This window comes from Asterias rubens, chromosome 15, assembly GCF_902459465.1.
Source record: "Asterias rubens chromosome 15, eAstRub1.3, whole genome shotgun sequence".
Lineage (NCBI taxonomy): Eukaryota > Metazoa > Echinodermata > Asteroidea > Forcipulatida > Asteriidae > Asterias > Asterias rubens.
Window position 1 is genome coordinate 8,721,489 of NC_047076.1, and position 26,424 is coordinate 8,747,912.

General features: G+C 39.9%; 1 protein-coding gene across 3 annotated transcripts in view; it reads right to left on the reverse strand.

Annotated features, from left to right (window-relative positions):
* The window catches only part of LOC117299906 (rho GTPase-activating protein 21-like), a 75,782-nt gene that overhangs the window by 12,890 nt on the left and 36,468 nt on the right, over positions 1-26,424 (reverse strand). Inside the window, exons 4-8 of one of the 3 annotated variants that reach the window (XM_033783498.1) lie at positions 11,001-11,187; positions 8,496-10,654; positions 7,788-7,913; positions 1,543-1,699; positions 523-721 (exon numbers count right to left, since the gene is read on the reverse strand). In XM_033783498.1, the coding sequence (XP_033639389.1) occupies positions 523-721; positions 1,543-1,699; positions 7,788-7,913; positions 8,496-10,654; positions 11,001-11,187 (2,828 nt within the window). Of the gene's footprint in view, positions 1-522; positions 725-1,542; positions 1,700-7,787; positions 7,914-8,495; positions 10,655-11,000; positions 11,188-26,424 lie in introns of all 3 variants that reach the window. The other 2 variants (XM_033783497.1, XM_033783499.1) reach the window with 2 other exon arrangements.

The following is a 26,424-nucleotide window of genomic DNA, read 5'->3' on the forward strand; positions in this document are numbered from 1 at the left end:
CGGTGTATGGGTAAAAACCAAAATTAATATTCTTTATCCCCGATGCAAATTTAACATCTATTATATCGTTGCGGTACCTGCTGCCAAAACATAGGATTCCAAACTGCCTCTAGCTACCGGGCAACCAGTCGGTAGTCTAGTTGGTAAGACACTGCTCTAGAATTGCAAAGGTTGTGGGTTCGAATCCCCCCCGAGTAACATGCCAGTGATATGTTTTCACAGGAATCGGGAAAGTACTGAGTATACAGTGCTAACACACATCGGTGTATGGGTAAAAACAAAAATTAACTCCAGCGTTGTAAAACCACCGGCCCCTATAAGAGCCGAATATCATTAAACCATCGGTTCTTCTCAAAACCACCACAACTCGTACAGAGAATTTTATGTAAGTGGTGTTACCCCAAACCTCACTTGATTGTATTCTCCCATAGTTCCAAATCCTACTTATTTTCACCCATACATATCAGTCACTTGATCATCACATCATGAAAAACAAACCCCAAAAGACCCCCTCACTTCTACCTTCCATTCTTTGAGTTCCACTTTGATATTTGCCGGCCCTTCCCTGGTGACATCTTGGTCCTCGGTACCCTGCTGACATGATCCCTTGCTGGTAACTGTAGGCTTGTGGATGGCCTCCACGATGACCGGTGTCCCTTCCCCAAAGAGGTTCTTCAGCTTATTAATGCTGGGGTTACGCCTTGGTGTTACATTCTTACGTCTGCTTTGGATTTAAAAAAAATTGTAAACAAATTATCTACAGTGGTGCAATAAGAACACGATGCCTGTACAAACTTCATAAAGCTGTTACATGTCACCTAAAGTTTTTCTCCTCAGATATACATGTATACGGTGTATTGCAGTTGCAAGGAAACAATAACTCATACATCTGGCTGAAGAGAAGCCAATTACGGTTATGCACCAGATATACAGTGTATAGCACTGATACAATAATTCATACACCTGGTTGAAGAGAAGCCAATTACGGTTATGCACCAGTTATACACTAGATTGCACTGATACAACAATTCATACACCTGGTTGAAGAGAAGCCAATTACGGTTATGCACCAGATATACACTATATTGCACTGATACAATAATTCATACACCTGGTTGAAGAGAAGCCAATTACGGTTATGCACCAGATATACACTATATTGCACTGATTACAACAATTCATTCACCTGGTTGAAGAGAAGCCAATTACGGTTATGCACCAGATATACACTTTATTGCACTGATACAACAATTCATACACCTGGTTGAAGAGAAGCCAATTACGATTATGCACCAGATATACACTATATTGCACTGATACAATAATTCATACACCTGGTTACAGAGAAGCTGATTATGGCTATGCAACAGATACACACTAAATTGCACTGATACAATAATTCATACACCTTGTTGAAGAGAAGCCAATTATGGTTTGCACCAAATATACACCATATTGCACTGATACAATAATTCATAGACCTAGGTGAAGAGAAGCCAACTATGGTTGTAGAGCTACAACGTACAAATGTATCAGACTTACAGAACAACAGGACTGGTTCCCTCCCCACCATGAGCTGACATAGATGAGATGCTGGTGGTGTCGGCCACGGATGACGCATCCTTGGCTCCCTCTTCCTCATCATCACTCAGGGTGGCTCGAAGATAAGATGTCCTCCGCACCAGACGTTGCCTCGTACCTGTCAACAACAACAACAATATTGTAAACACATATAATACTCATTTCCAGAAAGCAATATTATCCGGTGGGCAGATCTATGACAATGACCAGATATTCTAATAGATGTTATTAAGAAAACACATCTACAATTTCACAAAGGTTTTGTTCATGTTGGGATGTCTGTTCCAGCTTCTTAGTAAAACAACAAAATAGATGAATCTGAAGAACTAAAGGGATACTACATGTTTACATTGGTTGTACATATGAAATGACTTTGACAGATGGCTAGTGGCTTCAGCAGCCATGTTGGAATATACAAGTAGGTAGATACACAGCCTCACTACCATGGGTAGCGCGCCGTACCGATACCTCTCGTCACTAACCCCTGGGAGGCATGTACTGGGTAACAACGCTGATTGGCTCAGGAAATTGGTTATGCATTAGATGTTAAGTGCGTACGCGCGTAGTTTTAAGGGTTTTTTTATGTTGATCACGCCCGCGTTTTTTATGACACTAACACGTTTTTTAAAAACAAAAACAAAAACATTCTTTAAGACGAAAGACATGCGTGCGCGCATAGAAAATATTGAATAATGAATAGGTACGCTCATTTATGGCTCATTTAAATGTGCTAGCATAATAGCACATTTAAATTTGCCAATTCCAGGGGTTATGATCGAGCAAGGCATGCTGGGAAAAAATGGCACGGTGAGATCGATCACCCCTGGGAACGAGGTTCGTAGATACAGTAATCTACTTATAGCCACAACTGAAGCAAAGCTGAGTGACTTTGCCTGTGGCTGTTAGTTTCAGCAGCCATGTCGGAGTATACAGTGATCTACTCATTACCAAAACTGAGTTACTTTGAGTGTTACTGTTGGTTTCAGCAGCCATCTTGAACTTTGAGTACTTTTAGCACATATTTGCTACATAGCAACTAGTCTACTAAGGCGCTGTGTGGCCTTGCTTACACTGGTCATCAACTTTCCTTCATTTTTGTTTACTCTCTAAATGAGCGCTAACAAGTTATACAAGATCAAAACCAACACAACACCCTGCCAGCCTTCAATAGCCAGTGATACAGTGATCTACACTTTAACTGTCGTCACATTTTTAACCTGTACAGGTGAGTGGATTAGCTCCAGAATTTGTGATGCGATCATGCTAAATACAAAAATATACTTTGTTTTATATTGGCGACTTCCTTCAGATTCAACATCAAAGAGGGGTTAAAATTATCATTGACATAAAATGTGCCAATGTCTTTTCAATACACAACTCAACCCTTTTTCTTAATTGTACCCTGTCACATTTCTTTGTGTTTCTACTTTCACAACTTTAGAGCTAAAGGTGGTATCAACAAGTTTTGAAGCATAGATTATGCTCTTTTCAGATGTACATAAGTACATGTATAAAACAAATGAAAAATAACCTGGGTTGACAAAAGACTCATTTTGCTTGATCGCATATCTTCAAGCAAACTTGAAACCTTAATTTTGGTACATGGCATCAACTTTGTGGTTTAAGACTGTGTTGCATGGTTGGTATCACATCATGCATACTGCGCTGTTTTCTAACTCCCAAGTATTGGGCTATACACTGCGAGTCAATCAGCTTGAAAATAAAAAATTCACTCTCCCACTCAAACGCGCTGAACATGGAATAGCGTTAAGTGCATGTGACCCACATATGTACCGCAAGGCCAAAGTGGAATACATACTAACTATATTAATTTCACATTCCATTTGTTCTGACAGGTTATCTAATAATATTGTTTGAAAATGAAAAACAACATAAAATGGATTATGTTTGTGCAGGTATAAAATGCACATATATGTATATTAAAGCCATAAAACCCATGCGATTATAAGATCAAGTCAAATGATATAACATTTTCATAATAATATTCCTCTAAATACAAAATATAAATACCAAACCAACCCAACCTTCCCTATACTTGTTATCTTTGTTCGTTAGAATGCTAACCATTTGAAAGTTAATATTTGTACATTGGTTTATAATATTAATTGACAGACAAAATTAAAAAATGAACAGACAAAATTAAAAAATGAACACACACAAAACAAACACAAGCATCGGTTAATCCCAAAAGTAACTTTGCATTATTAAGCATGTTCCATGTGTATATGTACATGTATACGTACACAAAATATAGTACACATTGAGTAACCCTATCAGTGCTCTGTATTATGTGCATTTGAAGCAGTAAATCATTACTTTTTTATACAGGGTTGAGAATTGACTTTAAGTTTAGCTGGATTTGGACCAACGACCTCTGGTTTAAAGGGTGTATGTACTTTTTGTAGGACAAAAAACACAATGTCCACAGATTTACACTAAACTCACACAGTTTGAAGATAATGATAGTAGAAAGCTTCCCTGAAATTATTACGTAATGAGGTGCTGTAGTTTTTGGGTAATGAGTAAAACAATGTTATGATAATAGTTTAGGTCTCATGAGACCAACATTATTTTACTCATTTCTCAAAAACTATAGCACCTCAGTAAGTAATATTTGAAGGGAAGCTTTCCACTATCATTATCTTCAAACCCTGTAAGTTTAATGTAAATCTATGGACATTTTGAAAAAAAGTACCCAAATCCTTTAATGTGCTGACGCTCTACCAACTGAGCTATATAGCACTACATGTATGTATACTGGCGGTCTCCCTCAAAATTGTCAAAAGTCAGTTTCCCTTGTTTTTTATAACTGAAATAAATCATTGCATCCTCTTAAGGTGATCCCTGGCTACCCCTTCCCAGGTTGTATTGTAAACTTGGGTGTGATCCCTGGCTACATGGCAGTTAACAGTTGTATGGCTTCTGACTGGCACCTCTGAACAAAGAAATTGACAAAATAGGGAGAGCACCAACATAGCGCTAGATAACTCAGTAAACCCGGAGGTCATTGGTTCAAATCCCACCCTAGAAAATGTTTCTTTACTCGTCGGCATACACACAAAGTCGACTTCCCAGACCTTACTTAGGTCACAATTTGAACTTTCACAACATAGGTCGTTTTAAGGTCATGTGGTGTGTTGTAATCGATGGGTTATAAATAGGGGCAGATTTAATTGGCCCTGCCGCTACTCAGTCCCGAAATTGGGCTTACTTATTCGGCCAAGGCCACTGCTAAGGTTAGTACAACGTAGGCTCCTTTAAAACAACTGAACAACCCACAATGTACAATCAACAGAAGGACAGTCAATCGTAAAACATTTCTGAGAGTAAAAAATGTCACCGATTCCTAATTTGTTTCGATAGCTGCTTACTAGTTTGTTTGCTACACTGTAAGTGAAAAATGGGGGCCAAAATGTTATTGATTCCTAAAAAAACAAATCTATCGCTGCTTTACTACTCATTAACTTGCTAAGCAAAGAACGTGAGACCAGTCAAACCCAACATACATTGCTCGGTAAATTAGCAGGTAACCGTTTCCATTTGTTAAAAGCAAGAGAATTCTTTGCTAAGCGTATCTCTTGTGCACTCAAAACACCTCTATGGGATTTGGTCTACAGCCAAATTCTTTCCATTTTAACAAACAAATTATCAAAGTACATGTACAAACCAATAAAATATAACTTTCAGACAGGCACCTCATCATTGCTTGGTATGCTTGGTGGTCTTATGCTTATTTAGATATCTGCTATGGGGGTGGGTGGAGGGGGTGAGGCATGGGTAGGAGTCCCATCACAGTAGTAGGTAGTTTTATTCTTTTCAGTCGGAATAAACAAACCCAAAAAGCTACAAAACAGGCGCAACACTTGGCCCATTGAAAAAGTAGGACAAATTGATGTACAAGGGCTGAGCTACAATGTTAACATACATGTATATCCATGCTTTATAGACTTTTCAAGCTGTTTTCTAACAACGGTTTGACATATTTTTCTGAGGGCCCCCAAAAAGCCGGAAGTCAGACTCACTTGTAAGTAGGAAGAATATCATACCTCAAAAGCACTGAGCATTAATTGGTGTACATGTACAAGGTAAGTACAAACCAAAATAACTTTTTTAAAATTATTTTTTCCCTGATGCAACATTATTACATCTATTCAGTTTGATTTAGCTTTGACAGCAGGGCAAAAGGTTTCCGCCAAAGATATACCATATCGTGTGTACTGTCTGTGACTGGCGCCCGCTTCTCCTCCTAGCGGAAATTTTAATCTTCGTTTTAAGCATCTCAATGAAAACTTGGCTCAGGCTGAACACCGTTACCAACACCATGTTTTTAAATACAATAAGATTCTTAGTTACAGCTCACATATTTTAACAGTTTTATTGCCCAAGGAAAGCGCAATAAAAAAGGTACCTGTTCAAAGGATTCCAGCCTATGCAATGTTTAATACAAACTAGACAAACACAAATGCAGCTTTTTTTGTGTGACTACCAGCATTAACAATGGCGTGACTCTGAATTGCTACTGGATTGCTCTTAAAAACAAAAATATGTTTGTAATAACATATTGAAATGAAAACAATATGTATGGTTGGTGGGTCAGTGGTACTTTTTATTATTTTTTAATATTTTTTATGCAAGTCGCCTGACACACAAGGCCTGAAGGCCACTTCAAGGTGTGGGCTACAATCATTTTTTCCAGAGGCCATTGCCACCTACTCCTAGAACTGAAACAGGGTTACCCTTTTCACAGTCTATACGAATGTAGGCTTGGGTATCATCAATTCGAAGCCTAGCCGGTAGAGCAGAAAGCACTACCTCCCCAATTTTATGTAGCAAGTGTCACGACCGGGATCCGAACCCACACCCTGCTGATCAAACACCAGTGCTTGAATCCGGTGCTCTTAACCGCTCGGCCATGACACTGCCACACTGTGCGCTGGTTGCACTTTAACTGCTGTTGGTACTGGTTTCGTGTAAAGATGTCCCATGTCCCCCCCCCCCCCCCCCCCCCTAAGGTGACACCGAACCATTTAAAGTTTCTAACTTCCGATGCGCGCACGTATCGTGCATTAATTTGATTAAGGAGTTTAAACACTGGACTTTGAAATATGTGACCTTCGACGCTACTCCTAAACAAATTTATGCAATACATGGCTGGCAGTTAGCAGATTTAAAGACAGTGGACACTATTGGTAATTGTCAAAGACCAGACTTCTCACTTGGTGTATCTCAACATATACATAAAATAACCAACCTGTGAAAATTTGAGTTCAATCGGTCATCGAAGTTGCGAGATAATAATGAAAGAAAAAACACCCTTGTCACACGAAGTTGTGTGCTTTCAGATGCTTGATTTCGAGACCTCAAATTAATTCTAAACTTGAGGTCTCGAAATCAAATTCGTGGAAAATTACATCTTTCTCAAAAACTACGTCACTTCAGAGGGAGCCGTTTCTCACAATGTTTTATACCATCAACCTCTCCCCAATACTCGTTACCAAGCAAGGTTTTATGCTAATAATTATTTTGAGTATTTACCAATAGTGTCCACTGCCTTTAAACAGAGGGCAGTTTAGGTGTAAACAAAAAGCTCTTAATATACTTTTATGGATAGTATGTAAATCGGAACCCAAACTCACAAAACTTAAAATATCGCTTGACAACAACTTATTAGTGTACCAAGCATTAAAGCCACTGGACACTATTGGTAATTACTCAAAATAGTTGTTAGCATATAAACTTACTTGGTAACAAGCAATGGAGAGCTGTCCCTCTGAAGTAGCATAGGTTTTGAGAAAGAAGTAATTTTCCACGAATTTGATTTCAAGACCTCGGAATTAGATTTTGAGGTCTTGAAATCGAGCATCTGAGAGCACACAACTTTGTGTAACAAGGGTGTTTTTTCTTCCAATATTATCTTGTAACTTCGACGACCAATTGAGTTCAAATTTTCACAGGTTTGTTATTTTGTGCATATATTGAAATACACCAAGTGAGAAGACTGGTCTTTGACAATTACCAAAGGTGTCCAGTGTCTTTAATGGTGCTTAGGCTGGTTCCCTGATCGTGCTAAAGCGAGATTCCTCACTATGAAACTTGAGACCACTATGTTAACTTTGCGTTGGATGAAAATAAAATAAAAAACTGACTGCTGATGATGTTAGAGAACTGTTCTGTTCTGGTCAAACCTTCGTCGATGGATTGGTGACGGGTGAACGACAATTGTTCACTTCTGATGTAGTTGGCTCCTTTGGGGTGGTCGAGAATCGCAGCTTCAGAGCTTGCCCGGGAACGACGAATCACATACGACAACACTGTACATACACGTGCATGCATACACACATTACTCTGGAGCTAATAAACTGCATGTACTTAGGGATTATCTATAATTTCCCTTAGCACAGCAAACAATCACAAATTGCTACTCAATATTCGTATTCAGTGTTTACAAAATTTGTTCAGTCTAAATATTTTGCTATGTAAAAGTAATGGATAAAATCGTTCCCTGTGTTACCAAATTTATCATGTCTGCAAAAATCTAAATTGTAAAAAACTCCAAGATTTGTATCAGTTTTCAGTAGATATGTTGTCAATAACAGAAGTAACTAACTTTGAAATAAACCAAACCAAAAACCTGAAGCTTCTGCACGCATGCTACCCGTAAATGTTTTATTTGTATTTGGTGTATCCATTTTTACGACACTGTGTCCAGAAAAAACATTTTCTTGAAGCTTCTGTTGAAGTCAAACTTATAATTAAAAAATTTTAATTAATGAATAGTAATCAAAATAAATATACACAATCAGACTTTGCTTATTTCTAATGCAAACTATTGTCATAAAAATTTCCCCCAAAACATGTCAACTTGTTTTCAAAAAAAGTTGAAGAACACTGACCTGGTGGGTAGTCATCGTCTAAACTGCAACCATCACTGATGCTACTTGCTGTTGATTCTTTCCGACTACTCGCTAATGAAATAGCGCCCTCGCTTGTTAAACTATCAACAGACATGTCATCGGTTGTCTGTCGTCGCGATGATCGGAACCATGCACCTGACCGCTGGTTGGAGCGGTCGTAGCTTTTACTTCGATGTCGCTCGTACATTTTCCGTTCGTGCTGGCGTTCCCTCTCCATGCTCCGATCTCGTACCCTTCCCCGGCTGCTGTCACGCTTGGGTACCGGCGGCCTGTCCCGCCCGCCTCCCGGGAGGGGTACATGCGCTGTAATCCGATATCTGGTGTTGGGATTAGCACTGGGATTAATAAGATGGGGATTATCCTTAGGTTGGGGGTTAGATCCTTTCCTCCACATACCATCCAACGTATCGGTAGGGGAGCTCTCCTGGGCTTTCTTGTCCCAATAGCTTATCCTGTCCTGTACTTTAGTTGGTGAGAGTGGTTCCTCGTCGTCAAAATCAATATCATTGTCGGGCTGCAACCCAGCGTCACCCATACCATCTAACACTTTTGTTGCTTGGACATTCCCATCTAAGCCAATTATTTTCACCATGTTCACAGCTTGCCTTCCGTCTCGACTAAGGATAAAGGCGCGCCCTTCTTGTCCTGGACGCTCCTCGCTTGCGATGTACCGCTGCCCTGTTTCTGAGCTGTAAGTTTCTTGTGCATCCTGATATTTCATCCGAGTGTTGTTATCAGGAAACTGAGAGTACCTTCTCTCTGTTGGAGAAACAGGGGTTCTGGTATCGGCTGCTGACACCGTATTGCTTCTCATTGGTCTCCCATCAAGGTATCGAATGCCGTCAACTGACTTGGACCCAGACAGTGAGCCTTCCTTCTTCTCGTAACCTCTTCTGTGTCTTTGATGCTGGGCTTGGCGCATAAACATCTCTCTCATCCTAGGGTCTGCAACCTCATTGTAACCCTGCATTTCGATGGTGGTTTTCGCATTGACGTTGTTGACATCATTGGAGGATGATGTTGTGGTGATCGTCTCTGTTTGCTTTGATCTATAATAGCGTCTTGTTACTGTTTCAGGTCGGTTCACTTGGCTGTCGCTACCAAGCCGTTGATGTCCCAATTGGGTCATGGCCTGATCGCCGGACCGCACTTCCCACTCAGTGCCATTGGAGCCAGAGAGGTGAAGATTATCATATGACGACGACACCTGTCCACTGTTGTTGCTTCTCACTTCCTCACCGGCATCGGTACTTGATGCTAAATTGTCCATGCTATTGCTCTGTCTGGGCACTGGTCGATTGTTGCCCTTCACATCGCCTCGTCTCTTTCCTCTCAGAGTGATATAATCGTTGGGTCCAGTTCCAGTTCGAAGTCTCACCACAGGCCCTCGCTGATCCTTTGCACCTGCAGTCTGATTTGTTTCTGAATTGGGCTCAGTATCATTTCGAGGGAATTTCGTTCCTGTTCGTTGCTGAGAATCATTCGCAAGAGTCGCTCGACGGTTAATTGCTTCTGATCTCTGCGGGTCCCCTCGTTGACTTTGCGTCCGATTGTGTGACCCGAAAATACTTGTTATTTTGAAAGTTCTTCCTGACTTTTGTCCTGTGGTGCTATCACCAGAAGATGTACTGGAAGCCACTGAGATCCCACTTGCAGGTCTTGAATTGTGGTTGCCATACTTGGAGTCTGTTTGCTTTATTTGGCCAGTCCTCCCAGCAATGTCCAAATGTCCTCCTGTTTTAGGGGTGCTTCTGTTGTTCGATTCCAAAAGTTCTCTTGAGGACGTCCAGTTGTTGTCGTAGACTGGAGTTGATGTCTTTACTGGCTTCGACCCAACAGACAACACCATTTCTGTTTTGTGCCTTGTTTGGTGCCCAAGAAGGTCAGAATCCGGATGCAGGATCACTGTATCATGAGCGTCTTCTGATTTTCCGACTGGAATGATAGGAGATGGTAAACCACCCTGGTTGGAAGATGTTGGATCATGGATCCCACTTCTGCCACCAAATTGAGAGTCCACATCCGGCTGGGGTTGGGTGTCTGAGTCTCCGTCGGCTGATTTGTATGCAGAGGTGGGATAAGCAACCTGTAGGATGTCCTCCTCACGAGGGACAACCAGAAGCTTTAGGCAAGAATCACTGGTGATAAAAAAGAAAGAAAATAAACAAACATCAGCTAACTGTGGTCAACAGAGAGTTGGTTTGGAGGTCATTAATTGAAATCCCCCCAAAATATCAGCCAAAGATGAATTAAACTCGAAGTGAGTCCCCAAGTTTCACTTATCACGACCTTAGTTTGCTACATTTCACAATGTGAGAGCTAACTGAGGGCAATAACACGTTTGTTTTGTGGGTGCCTAGTTCAGCAACTCAGTTTGCCTACTACATCTTCAGGTAACAAACTCTCCAGAAGCTTGTCAATAAAATTAACAATCCACCAAACAATCCCGTGGAATCCCTTTAACTGGATCTCTGAGTCACTCACCTCGACTGAATCAAACCCACGACCTGTGAGTAAGTCTTTCCTGTTACACTCTCCCCGTTCACGGAGACGATGCGATCACCGGTGGACAGGCTAGCGCTCTCAGCAGCACCTCCTGGTTTTACATGCTTCACAAAGATTGTGTCCATAGGCTCCAGGGCCGTAATCTTAGGGCGCTTCTTACTGCGATCTGAGAGAAAGAAAACAAAACATATGAACAAATCAAATAAACTTAAGCTTACATTCTCCTTGTATAGCAGATGAATTTTTTTACAGAATGAGGTTTAATATAAAATGAAAACAGTTTTGTTCTCACCAATTTAAAAGATATGAACAAAGACAAATTGACTAGAGCGAAATTTGAACCAAAGATCAGTTTTAACTGAGATATGTTGGCCCTATGTTGGCAAGTCTACCTATTTTGTCACCGTCATTGAACGGGGTGCTAGTCAGAAGCCATTCAACTTAAAACTGTCATGTAGCCAGGGATCAGACCCAAGTTTATGATACAACCAATGGTTACAAATAACACCCCATTGCTTACATGTACATGTACAACATCTCCATACTGATGAGAACATTTTACCACACAGTGTTGGGAATGAAAAACATCAAGTCATCAGGTGTTAGTCTTCACTTATTAGTTTGGCGATTAAAAGATGACTTGATGAAGCTGGTTAAAAGCCAAACAATTTTGCCTTGGTCGGAAACAGGTTACCAACCAAAGTTTTACATGCTGTTTGCCGTCTACAACTGGTTCCCATCAAATTTTTGGCTGAGAAGATTTTTTTGTTTTTAACTGCTCAGCATCTTTTATGTAGTTTGGCTGAACAAAACTTGGCATACAATATTTTGAGAGTACGTACTTTGATGAAGTAAAAGATTATTTAAGTTGTCTTCTTCAAAGTACGTACTTTTAAAAATATTGTATGCCAAGTTTTGAGCTCGGAAATCTAGGCTTAATGTCTACAAAGCTGGATCTCAAAGGTTACGAAATACATTTCTGTAGGCATACGCCAACAATCCAACAAGCCAACATTGCACCGAACTACGGGAACATTCCTACATGGGAGAATTAAGCGTAAGCATTTTGAACGTTCCAACATAAATACTCCGGTGGCCTGGTAAATGTTATTTTGGAATACAAAACTGACTTCATTAGCATGCAACTGAATTTTTAGATGCTCCCTTATATATTAGCTTTTTGGCAGGGACCGTTAGAATTCTGTCTTTGCTGAAGAACAAAGTTCATTCAGGATTTCCTTGATGACAAGATCTGTGAACTTAAGCTCAACTCTCCAAAACAGACGAGGCCTTTAAACAGAAAGGCTTCTGTGAGAAAGAAGCTTCCTGGCTTTCACCCAAATACACCGGGAGCCCTCCCTGCAGCCAATATCTGCTGATCATTTTTTGGGAACGATCCCAGTATTTTGTCTGGTCCATCGTACCATAAAACGGATTCACACTCAGAAAAAGATTGTTGATGATAAGATTGTCTCATGATAAGACTTTTGGAAAATAGAAATAGGCTATCGAAACTGCTTACCAACTAGGGGAAACAAAACTCCACGTTTTTAAGCCTTTGAAAATTAGAACAACTTGGTGATTTGTTTTTTAAATTGAAAAAATTCTACTTTTCTTTGCCTAGATGCACCAAAATCACACAACTGCCTAAGCCTGACCTTAAGCCATGTCAAAATACTGCTACAAAACGATGCATACCAGCTAAAACAAACCATCATGTGTGCAATTTGTGATTGGTCCCCTGCCTGACCATGCATTAGTTTCTGCTTAACAACAACTCTACCAAATGAGGCAGTGTTTCTCACAGTTATGTACTGTGAGAAACCAGTAAAGGACGGTGAAGGACTCTTGTGTATGGGAAGGGGGGGGGCGGTGTGAGGGAGGTTTTATAAAAACATTCCCCATGAACTCATTAACATAGGATGACGAGAAGGCGTTGAGGGGGTTGGGTGGCTTATTTTCTGTTGTGATAAATGTGAGCAAGGAAGCCAGGCCAAGTTTGGAAAGGACATCCTCTCAAAGTCAGAGAAATCGCTGAGTGATGTTCCGCAGAGAATACAGATTGAGTTCCAATAACGCCAACAGTTTCCCAATTGCTCCCCTTCTATCATTTCTCCCTGTTCCTTCCCCCCTCTCTCTCTCAATGCGGTTCAAACGGTTATTGATCATTTCCCTAATACAAGAGGAAAAAATACCATAGTTCTTAAAAAAGACGCTATGGTTAAAGGGAAGGTACACGTTTGATAATAATTACTCAAAACAAATATTAACTTAAAAACTGACTTGGTTACGAGCAATGGAGAGCTGTTGATAGTATAAAACATTGTGGGAAACGACTTCCTCTGAAGTAACATAGTTTTTGAGAAAGAGGTAATTTCTCACTCAAATAATAAAAGACTTCTAGCTAGAAGTCTTATATTCCTATCATTAAGCACACAAATTCATCCAACAAGGGTGTTTTTTTTCTTTCATCTTTTTCTCGCAACTTCTATGACCAATTGAGCCCAAATTTTCACATGCTTGTTACTTTAAGCTTATGATGGGATACACCAAGTGAGGACACTGGTCTTTGACAATTACTGAACGGGTACAGTGAATGCATTTAATTCAAGGGCTGTCAAAGTTTGGTGGGGGGGGGGGTAATCACAAAAAAGTGAGAAAGAAAAATAATAAGAAACAGGGGTTAAGGTAGATTTTACCCTCCTCAATATATGCCTTGACCACGCCTTTGAGTTGCCACACCCATGTGTTTCTAAAACTACAAGAATTTAATTTTGCATCGGGGACACAGAATATAAATTGGGTTTTTCATCATGGGGTAGATTGTGTTTTTTTTTACAGGGAATATTCTACGGAATCAGGGGGAAATGGCAGCCCTATAAGAATGAAGATGGCGACTTCAGAGGGGAGCATTTGACTTAATACCCCCCCCCCCCCCATCATTCAACCATGGCTGGAGATGCCCTGACCATGGTCTTCAGTTACCACACCCTGATGGAGCCTTTATTAAGATCAATCAATGATAACGATGCAAGAAGCATAAAGGGCAAGCCCCAGGGAGAACTTGATAGGGGGCTTCCTCTTTAGACAAGGCCAACAAGTCCATATTGGAAGGCCAATAAGTCCATGTTGGAAGGGGGGAGGCAGGGAAGACACGAATGGTGACAACTTCTAGTGTACAATGTGCATGAAAGTCACAAAACACTGTTGGTTCAGTCTGAATCCTCTTGTGAACACACAACCCCTCCCCAACAGCTTGCATGTCACAGTTTTGACAAATAAAACTGAGTATTCCATTCACTTTTGTCATTGACCTGGCCACAATTTCTCACAGCAGCTTTAAAGGCAGTGGACACTATTGGTAATTACTCAAAATAATTATTAGCATAAAACCTTTCTTGGTGACGAGTAATGGGGAGAGTTTGATGGTATAAAACATTGTGAGAAACGGCTCCCTCTGAAGTGCCATAGTTTTCGAGAAAGAAGTAATTTTCCATGAATTTGATTTCGAGACCTCAGATTTAGAACTCGAGGTCTCGAAATCGACCATCTAAACGCACACAACTTCGTGTGACAAGGGTGTTTTTTTTTCTTTCATTATTATCTCGCAACTTCGATGACTGATTGAGCTAGAATCTTCGCAGGTTAGTTATTTTATGCATATGTTGAGATACACCATTTGCGAAGGCTAGTCTTTGACAATTACCAATAGTGTCCACTGCCTCCAAGCACAGAAAGTAGCTTAGCACACAAAAATGATGCATTTAGCCAGAGTAAGGTTACCAGCCAAGAAACCATGTAACATGTATGACATGTGACTGGTATCCTGCTCAGTTTTTGCTCAGCAGAAAATGTTTAAGCAATATTTTCAGATTAAAAGCAGATCTATGAAAATAGATCTGCTATAGATCTGCTCGTCGTTGCAGACTGCGTTTCCCTCTTTAATAATTGCATATAAAATCAGAGCTATTTTCCCTCCCCCAATAAAAAAACTGGACAGTGAACAAGTATGATAAATACACCAACATGAATATGTCAGTCACTCAAGTTGTAATAAACCTGCACAAGGTCCGAGCCCGCCTATTACAAGCAAATCAGCCCCATTAATCACAAGGCGGTGTGACACAGGGACTCTGTACTGTTTACGTTCGCTTGGCTTTCACATAAACATCGCTGGCTAAATGCATGACTGAGCTCCCGCAGCCCCCGTTATTGTGGACATTTTGAAAGTTGTGATTGTGGATGGAAATTTTATAAGGCATGCGATGCGGTGAATATTAATAAACAAAATGATGGTGCAGGCATGGCACTTGGGGCAAAGTAGTTTTAGGGAATCGAAATGCATTTAAGGGAAATTCATATACTGGAATATTAGTGGCATGTAATACAATATTTTGGAGTGTAAAATAATGCCATTTTCATTTAGAAAAGGGTACTTCCAATGGAAAATCTTAAAGCCTTTGGGAAACAGTTAAAGGGGGCACCAATGCCAAGACCAGGGCAAAAATGCTATGGCCTCTGTGCCCACAGTGTCAATCCAGGTTTGGCTTTCCAATGAGCACCAAGGCATTGTCAAGGGGCCTGAAGGCAAATAAAAAATGCATGCCTCATGCATTTTTTCAAGCATATTAGAGAACCTTCAGATCCGACAGAAACTGCACTGATCACACACTTTTTTTTTTTACGAATCCCAAAGTTTAAATATGTATACATGTTAAACTTGTACAAACTTAAAATGTTTTAGATTTGGTTTTGGGTCGAGTATCAAATTAACTCAAAAACACCCTGGGGAAAACTTGGTTCTTTTCGTTAAACAACCTTGCAAAAACTTTAAAAAAAAACCACAAAAACATTAATGTGAAACTTTCAGAAATGAAACTAGAGGCTACGAACTTGTTGTTATGCTTTCAAGTCCATTTATCGTTCACACAAACCATTGACCTACTCATCCAGAATTCTACATCTGACAGCCATTACTGGATCGTCAGTCTATACGCTAATTCCATCTACCCAAGCATGACATAAACACGCCAGGCATCGTCACTGCACATGTGGATGTACTTGGTGGCCTAGCTTGGGACGAATACCTCAAATTTTTTGACTGTCCATTCCCCGTCGTCGCTTGAGAGGATCGCGATACGGCTCATGACCGACATTAACGTCAGTCAAGGGGTTGATTGGTCATCAAAGAAAATCGCGGGCTAACTCTTTAAAGGAACACGTTGCCTTGGATCGGTCGAGTTGGTCTTTTGTAACCGTTTGTTATAGAACGCTTTGGGTAGAAAGATGTTGTAAAAGTAGAATATAATGATCCACACAAACATGCCTCGAAATTGCATGGTTTTCCTTTTACTGTGTTGACTAACACGGTCGGCCATATGGTCGACCGTGTTAGTTTGCAAAGTAAAGGGGAAACCACGCAATTTCGAGGCACATTTGTGTGGATCATTGTATTCTACTTTTGCAACATTTTTCCAACCATATGCATTTTATCAAAAACAGTTAAAACGCTTTTTATAGACCAACTCGTCCGACCCAAGGCAACGGTTCCTGTGGAGTGTCATGGCCGAGTGGTTAAGAGCATCGAATTCAAGTTCTGGTGCTAAGTCACCAGAGTGTGGGTTCGATTTCCGGTCGTGACACTTGTGTCCTTGAGCAAGATACGTTACTACATGTATAATTGCTTCTCTTCACCCAGGGGTATAAATGGGTAGCTGCTAGGGTAGGGGTTGATATTGTGAATTAAAAAGCCTTTGGAGCAATATTAACTGTTGCCCAGGTTGTATACTCCCAAGGGAGCTGAGAAACATTAAAAGGGATGTTATTGGCGCTATGACCAGGGCACTAATGTAATATAAGAATTGTTATTATTATTAAAAGGTTTCCCCTCTCTCAGCTCAAGCCACACAAGATTGTTGTGTTAACCACAGGGGTGTCTGGGTGTCTGTCTCTGGGACAACAAAGTTTCAAAGTGGGTACCTGACATTTTTTTGGATTTATTACCGTAAGTCTTGGAAGCAGTGCAATACAACAGTGTGCTGCAATCAGTGAGTAGTAAACCTAAATAATTGCCTTTTGAAATACAACCAGTGGAACTTATTGTCTGCCATTTTCTCAAAAATTTGGTTTGGCAAAATAACAGACTTTGTCCTGTCATGGAAGTACACTAAAAACACATAATTAAGAGGGATATTTGTATAAATCATTACATTTCTACTTAAAACAAATTTTCCAACCTCATATTGATACATTATACCATGAAGGTTCTTTATGTGTTGTACCTTCATAAAGACACGGCACGAACGTCATTAGTGAACAACGCAATACAGTGTAATATATCCCGGTATGCATCGCCCACATATGAAGGTCAAATTACTAAAAAGCGATGTCCATACAATAAGGTGCCAGCCAGTGATTCAAGCAATGTGTGTACTGAACTTCTACCAGGGCCCAATTTCACAGCGCTGCTTTTAAAGCAGAAAATATTGCTTCGCTATTTACTGCTCAGCAGAAATGAGCAGGATAGCAATCACAAATTGGCTGGTAACCTTTATATGGTAAGCATAATTTTGTTGTGCTTAGCTAACTTTCTGAGCTTAAAAGGCACTGGACACCTTAAATAATTGTCGAAGACCAGTACTTTATCCCAACATGAATATTTGTTCTCAACTGGTCATCGAAGTTGCAAGAGAACAATGAAAGAACTCATTTATTTACCCACGACATTGAAACGACTTTGAATCTATTCAAGAACACATTATTGCATTACCACAATGAGTGCCATCATTTTTGTTTTCCCACGCTCAATTCCTTTTCTTCAGCGATTTGTATGAAGGGAGCGAGAAAATCCTCAATGGCAATGTTAATGTTACTAAAGAATAGGGCAGGATTTGTGCATTTAGTTCTATTGGAAGCTGGTGAAGGTTGGGGATTTTCAGATATGATCCCCCTTGGCTGTGAAATTGTCATTAAAGGGAAGGTATAGACCATGTGAACTACGTTTACAATGAGTGTGACATTGTGCATTCTTTGAGTACTCTGGCAGGCACAATATTGCACAGGTCATATGGGAAAGTTGACATTTTGTGTCACAATTTCCACCTAAAATAAAAGAATGATGAAAGTAAAGCTGGACATGTTTTGAGATGTGCCCCATTTCTTCATATCAAAAGTTGATCAGAATTAGACAGTGCAATCTCCATAAGATTTTATGTTTTTTTCCATTAGGCTGTGTACAAATTTTGCCTGCAGGAAGTCCAGGCTCTGTGGCTCTTTTGTAAATATGTGTTGTCACAGGTCATATCTATTTGATTGGTAATCACTCTGGTAATCACTTTGGTATATAAATGAATGGGAATAAAAACTTACTCGTCAAGAAGTACAACATCTTTTGATTGTATAAAGCAATTTGAGAAAACATTTCATTTCAGAGGTAAAGTGTGGTTATGGAAAAATATATCAGCTTTTACATTTATACGCCACAAATTCAGTTTGTGTATTCCAATTTCCGATTATTCTTCCTGGGTGGACATTGATAACGGTCAAGATTTGTCAGCGACGTCTCAAATACGTGACCCCGATTTAAAATGAAATTTTCACAGGTTACTTTTATTGTAGGTCCTATCAGATGGTTCAATAACCCACAGACAAGTATACTTTGTCTTTGAGGGGACAATTGTGTTCATTCATAAGCAGTGCTATGAAACTGGGCCCTGGCATTTACAGCAGGTTAACTTATTCCTGGTAAGCAGAGTTGTTAATTGCTTAGCAACTTAATTTTTTTACTGCCATGAAATCAGTGACCATGACTTTACAAATCAGCTCTGAAATTTCATGAATGCCAGGTCGACCTACTTCCAGCCAGGAGCAAATGTTTTGAGAGTGACTTCAATTGAGGGCCGAAAAAGTAAACATGGCAAGCCCGAACCAACACCCCCCCCCTAACTTCTTTGTTCACTGGTTACATTTGCGTGTTTGTTGAAACCAGTTCAAGGTAAGGTTGGGTAATTAGCTGGGCCATCATGCTTGGAAACCGTCCTAATTCGTGAAGTGATGTTTTTTTCCTCATCCAACATTGATTTTGTTGTGTACATTCCAAATAACTGAATCATCAATATGGAAAAGTCATATGCAGTTAGGTTTGCGGTAACACCATGTGTGTATCTACTTGCCAAGTAGAGTTGTTCTTAGAGAACTGTCTTACTTAATTCTACTACCGCGGAGTAGATTGTTCGGGTATTCGGGAGACTTCTCAGTTCTGAAAAGAACTGTCCGGCTTACTAACTATTACCTGGATGGATGGTATAGGCAATCCGCAGCAGAACGCTTTGGTTGGGCGACTCTACGTCCCCCCTGATGGATCAAGAGGATGATGATGACGATGATGATGATGGTAAAGAAATAGGCTGGGACTACTTCAGCTCCTGACGATGACTAGAGCAAGCTAGTCGAAACGTTGAGGTCAACCCAAGAACTGACTCCGCGGTAGTACAGTTAACTACAATCCTATAAGCTTAAGTAGTAGTCCCAGCCTATTTCTATACCATCCACCCAAGTGTTCTGCGCCTCTGATCATTTTGTATGTAAGGGGCGCAATATAAATTTTAAATATTGTTATTATTATTATTACTTCTGTAAGGGGAAATGTATACATTTTATGTAGAATATGGTTCAAGTTCAAGCACTCCCTAAAAAAAATTACATATCTTTAAAAGCTTCATTTATTTGAGGATTGATCTAGAAAAACACTTCAGTGTAAAATGCTGATATTTTGTTTAGAAACTGTGTTTAAAGGCAGTGGACACTATTGGTGATTACTCAAACTAATGATTATAATAAAACCTTACTTGGTAACGAGTAATGGGGAGAGGTTGATAATATAAAACATTGTAAGAACAGGCTCCCTCTGAAGTAACATGGTTTTCAAGAAAGAAGTATTTTTCCACAAATTTTATTTCGAGACCTCAGATTTAGAATTTGAGGTCACGAAATCAAGCATCTGAAAGCACACAACTTCGTGCGACAAGGGTGTTTTTTCTTTCATTATTATCTCGTAGCTTCGACGACCGATTGAGCTCAAATTTTCACAAGTGTGTTATTTTATGCATATGTTGAGATACACCGAGTGAGAAGACTGGTCTTTGACAATTACCAATAGTGTCCAGTGTTATTAAAAGAAATGAGTACAGGTGAACCATGATGAATGAATAGTGTCCAGTGTCTTTAACTTTGACCTTATTTTGCTTAAAGGCCTAGATTAAGTACACAGGTTTCCTTAATAAAGCATTTTGTAAAAAAAATTTAAAGTAATTTTTCTCTGAATTCAAACTAGTACTTGTACTCATAAAAATACCTTACAAGTACTTAAAAAAGTTATTACTTTCTCACAGACGAAGTACTTGCTTGCACTCATACTTGTACTCACAAACAATTTAGGTCAGTAGCATGCTCAAATGTGTCATACTTTGTACCCCAAAACAAAGTACTCATGCGTGTACACTGTACTTCAAAGAAAAGACAAAACTTATCATGAATTTGGACTTGGACATGTAGGCCCCCCCTGATCCATACAAATCACATGTAAAATTGCACTTGAAAACTACTTGAACATCCCTAAAAACAACAACAAAGCACTAACAAACATTGAAATGGTTTCACACTGTTTTCTGAATGAAGTCTTCAAAAGTAACCTTTCAATCTTATTTTCAATGGAAAGTTCAAACACAAACAAAGACAAACAGAAACCCAAACAATCACTTTGCAACCATCTCTTTAAGGAATGTACATGTACAGTGAAACATTCATGGATAGTGAACCCCCTGTCATGTTTGGCAGGGGCACTGTACTGTCTTCACATTATCATGTTCTCTGCATGCATACATGTAGAGAGTACTTGACTGCAAGACTATCCATTTAACCTGGGGTTGACCTGTCTGGGAGTAACACATGCTGAGACAGCCAACGTCAGGTGTGTTGAAATGCATAATACAGTACATGATTTCATATTCACTACAGTGTCTTATTGAGACCCACATTGAGAACAAAACAGAAAAGGGAACAAAAAGGTCTCCATGGGGTGCTCCACAAGGAACTTTGTGTACAAAGTCTATTGGAGGACAAAGTAAAGAACAAAATGTCTCCACAGGGATGCAAAAACGAACATGTACAGTACATACAAAATCTAAATTTTGTATGTCTACTTTTACACCCAAAAGAACATTGGAAAACAAATTAGCAACAGACAGTGGGAATGAGTTTGAAGGTTTGAATCTGAGGCTGATTATAGGGGTTTGTAAAGGATTTCCCAGCTGGCACGTACAATGGCATTGATGATCAGATGAGGACAATTTATACAAATGTTGTTGAACACTGTGGTTTATAATGATATATGCAAGCCTGCAATAATGATATCACATGGTGAAGGCATCTGCACAGCTAGTAGTAGTTAACCCTCCTACTCTCTGACCATTCAATATCCATTACTCTGGTTTTGAGTGACAGATAAACTATAAAAGCATGCAAAATGATACCAGGAGGTGAAGGTATTTTGCAGTACACAGTCAACCCTCCTACTCTCTGACCATTCAATAACGATTCACTGTTGTTTTGAATGATAGAACTTTCTATCAACACCTTCCCGCTCTCACCGGTTCCCGCCTTTGAAAACACCCCCCCCCCCCTCAACATAACTTGATAATGCACAATATGATCCCTCCACATCTGCTAACTAAATAACCAACCTGTTAAGCACCGTTCATACTTCATGCGAATGCGAAGCGACATTGACGTCAATTGACGTCACAACCCTCTTTTCGATATTCGCAAGTGAGTTGAGCAGAGTTGAACTGCAGGAAGTATGAACCGGGCTTTAGTCTATACTTTTTTTTATACTTTTTTTTTATAAACCAACCCAAAACCTGACAACTGGACACTAAATCAAAAACATTACACGTAACTCGACCCCTCAAATTATATTTACACCTTAGAGTAGTGTACACTTGTCATGACCTGTAGCTCTACATGTAAATAATCAGCCCATAAATCAACTTAGTGTTATGACAACCAGGTTTGTATAAGTCCATTCAATGTCACAGCTTTAAAGGTGCTTCAAAAAAATGTCTGTAAAGCTCTCTTCACACTACCGAGCTAATTCCCAGGGAATTCCTGGGGAATTTTAACCCCATGTTTGTTTCACCAGGGCTTGAAATTAACATTGGACAGCAGGTCCAACACCAGTGATTCTAGCCTCGGCCAGTAAACTCTGGTCTTGGTAAGTCAAGCTGGTCTTGTGTTTCTGCAATTGACTGAAAGTACCTCAGTGCATATCAACATGTAATGAGTAAGGAGCAAGTAAGTTTTTGTTGCCATTAATTTTAGGAGTGGTTACCAAATGCATACCATCCCTAGGGTTTTTGTATATTAATTTTTGTTGCCGTGAAATGAATCGCTATTGACCCAAGTCACCTTAGGTCATCATGAGAATAATTTTGGATGCGCCATACTGGTGGCCAATGTCACTGTGCCATATTCAGTGAAGGGCACATTTTAGGCATTTTGGGCGATGCAGCGTTTACAAGTAAACCTATTGCCCATCAACATGGTGAGCGTGGCACAGTCCATGCGTGTGACGTGCGTGCAAGGCGTCAATTCACTGTGAATGAATGTAATTTTACCTGAAAAAATGTCTGCTTCAGTAGTCGTCAAGTTTTTGAGAGAAAAAAAAAATGAAAATCACAGAGCAATGTTTCAGGAGTCGCATAAATCTGTTGAACAAGCTAAAATTAGTTTTCTTCTCACTGAGACAAGTTTTTTTTGTGGATTTGTTTTTACTCATTTCTCAAAAAGTACAGCACCTCAGCAAGTAATATTTTAAGAAGGGAAGCTTTCTACCTTCATTATCTTAAAACCGTGTAAGTTTAATGTAAGTCAGTTAATGTTTGAGTTTCATGTCACACAAAAAGTACCCAAACCCTTTAAAGCCAAGACTACTACATGTTTGCTTTCACTTCAGGGGCAATGTTTTCCCCCCAAGTGGATCACTCCTGTCTGGGTCTCATTTTTCAGCGACCTGTCACAAAGATTACCGCAGTACTTGTTAGTTAGGCAAACAATTTAGATTGCATTCGCACATGTCAACTGCAAACCTTGCAGAAGGCCTGGTTGCGACCAACACCCAAATTTAGTCCTGGGTTTACTCTACTCCGAGTGAGGAATTTCTTGGAAAGCGATTGGTCAGATGATGAGACATGTCCGAGACAATGTGTGACCACAGAGGAAAATATTTGCCACAATAGTTAAAGTGATAAAGATGATAAGTAGTAACCATAAATTCTGTTAAGCACATGAAATCTTGCTAAGCGAGAAACATGTTACCAGTCATACTACAATGTAGTTATGCAAATTATCGATGCCCGGTTCCCGCTAAGTTTTGTTGAATCAGTAGAATTGTTAAAGGCAGAGGACACTATTGGTAATTATTCAAATAGTTATTAGCATAAAACCTTACTTTGTTACGAGTAAACTAGGGTGATGTTGATAGTATAAAACATTGTGAGAAACAGCTCCCTCTGAAGTGATGTAGTTTTCGAGAAAGAAGTAATTTTCCACGAATTTGATTTCAAGACCTCAGATTTAGAATTTGAGGTCTTGAAATCAAGCATCTGAAAGCACACAACTTCGTGTGACCATGGTGTGACAAGGGTTTTTTTTTTCTTTCATTAATATCTTTGATGACTGATTGAGCTCAAACATATGTTGAGATACACCAACTGTGAAGACTAGTCTTTGACAATTACCAATTGTGTCCAGTGTCTAATGGTTGAACAGAAGTCAAAAATTCTGTTTATAAGCTGTTCTGTTTTAAAGGCAGTGGACACTATTGGTAATTGTCAAAGACTAGCCTTGACAGTTGGTGTATCTCAACATATGTATAAAATAACAAACCAGTGAAAATTTGAGCTCAATCGATCATCGAACTTGCGAGATAATAATGAAAGAAAAAACACCCTTTTCACACGAAGTTGTGTGCGTTTAGATGGTTGATTTCGAGACCTCAAGTTCTAAATCTGAGGTCTCAAAATCAAATTCGTGGAAAATTACTTCTTTCTCGAAAACTATGGCACTTCAGAGAGAGCCGTTTCGCACAATGTTTTATACCATCAACCTCTCCCCATTACTCGTCACCGAGAAAGGTTTTGTGCCAATAATTATTTTGAGTAATTACCAATAGTGTCCACTGCCTTTATTGTACAGTATGCACAACCCTAGACACTACTCAGGTGGGACTCAAACTCATGACCCTCCTGTGCACTGTGTTGAACACCACACCTACATGGAGTGCTTGGTGGGAACCCTCTAGTCCCTACAGTATTTATTTTCTTTTTTTTACCACGAGTGCCATGGCAATCTCTACTGTGACCTTATACATTGTCTAGCAACAAACCCAATTCAACCAGAAGTTGTCACACGATCCAACTCGCACAATCCCACAACATTTAACAGAACAACCTGAATGTGTGCATAAAGTGTGAACCAACATTCATGAATGGCATTGATGGCCAACACTAACTTTTTAGACCCACGGATCGATGGTTGTTCAAGACCTCTTCATTCATAATCGCATTGTAAAGAGTACCACTAACAAAAGATGACGCCCATTTGGTAGGTAATTCAAACATGCGATGTAAACACAACATGCCCGTGTACATAACAATAAAGGCAGTGGACACTATTGGTAATTACTCAAAATAGTTATTAACATAAAACCTTTCATGTTGACGAGTAATGGGGAGAGGTTGATGGTATAAAACATTGTGAGAAACAGCACCCTCTGAAGCGCCATAGTTTTCAAGAAAGAAGTAATTTTCCACGAATTTGATTTCGAGGCCTCAGATTTAGAACTTGAGGTCTCGAAATCAACCATCTAAACGCACACAACTTCGTGTGATAAGGGTGTTTTTTTCTTTCATTATTATCTCGCAAGTTCGATGACCGATTGAGCTCAAATTTTCACAGGTTCGTTATTTTATGCATATGTTGAGATACACCAACTGTGAAGGCTAGTCTTTGACAATTACCAATAGTGTCCAGTGTCTTTAATAATGAACATGCAGGCCTTAAATTTCGTTATTGAAGGGGCACAGCAAGTTTCCTCCGGTAAAGGCCACATGAGGACAATTTAAGTTTGTATTAAAACAATTTAAGTTTGTATGGACAATTTTGCAAAGGGCAGGCACCTCCACAGCAAAAGCACAGGGCACCACAGCAGTTGATGTGGGCGCCGGGAGTTATTTCAAAGCCTGTCTATGGAAACATGTTCAAAACAAATTTAAAGATACACAGCCATCACAATACAATGCCAAGTTTTTCAGTGTGAACTACATCATGTTCCCACCACTGAACCCCCAGCTAGGATTATCCAGTCCAGTCTGAAGGAATCACTCAGTGCAATGGGGACAAGGTCAAAGGGTCACCCAGAGGAGGAAGTGCTGTACAGTACGCCAAGAGAATCTGCCTACATTGTATTTTGTACCTAATAATCCATGTGGTGGTGAACAAGCCAAGGTTCCAGGCGTGATACTTCATGGAGGCAATGAAGAAGGCGATTGCCTCCATGTCCCCTGGTCATTGCCTTGGTGCCGATGAAATGCTACAGAGAATTTACAATTTCCTATAAATAAGTTGCCCTTTACCAAGGATAAAATGCCCATGCCCTTTAAAAAAACGAAGCATACAGTACATGTACATGGCTGAGTTTCTGTACCAGGTACTGTGTATAGATCATGTACAATGTCAGCAAAATGTGAACATGGAAACTACAATACCGGCCAAATACTTGGGCCCCCCATTCGCAACCATACAATAAAAATTCCCTGTGCAATTCTCCTGTGACAATAAACATTCTCTCCCCTGTCCTCCCTCAATAATGATAGGAGCGCCGAAGACCGCGCATGTAGAACCAACATTGAAATGGGGCACCGGGGCCGAGGTGAGGGCCAAACGTGATTGTAGAAACTTGGTGAAGTAGATCTCCCATGCATTTTAAGAATATGATACTACTGTGTGGGAAGCGAACTTGTGGATGGATTTGAAGTTTGGATACTAGAGAATCATTTTGTTTGGATCTTGACGATGAGTAATGAGTAAAATGTGAAGAAAAACCAGTCCTTGAACTTCACTCTTGGAGGGGCACATCAACTTTCCTCTGGTTAAGGGCATCTCTATGAGGAAAATGTAAAACTGTTCTAGGAACTATTGCAAGGGCACCACAGGAAATGCACAGGGGCACCACAGCAAATGCACAGGGGCACCACAGCAAATGCACAGGGGCACCACAGCAATTGCTGTTGGTGCTGTGAGTTATTTTGAGGCCTTTAACCCATTTCCCCAAGGATCCCATAACCCC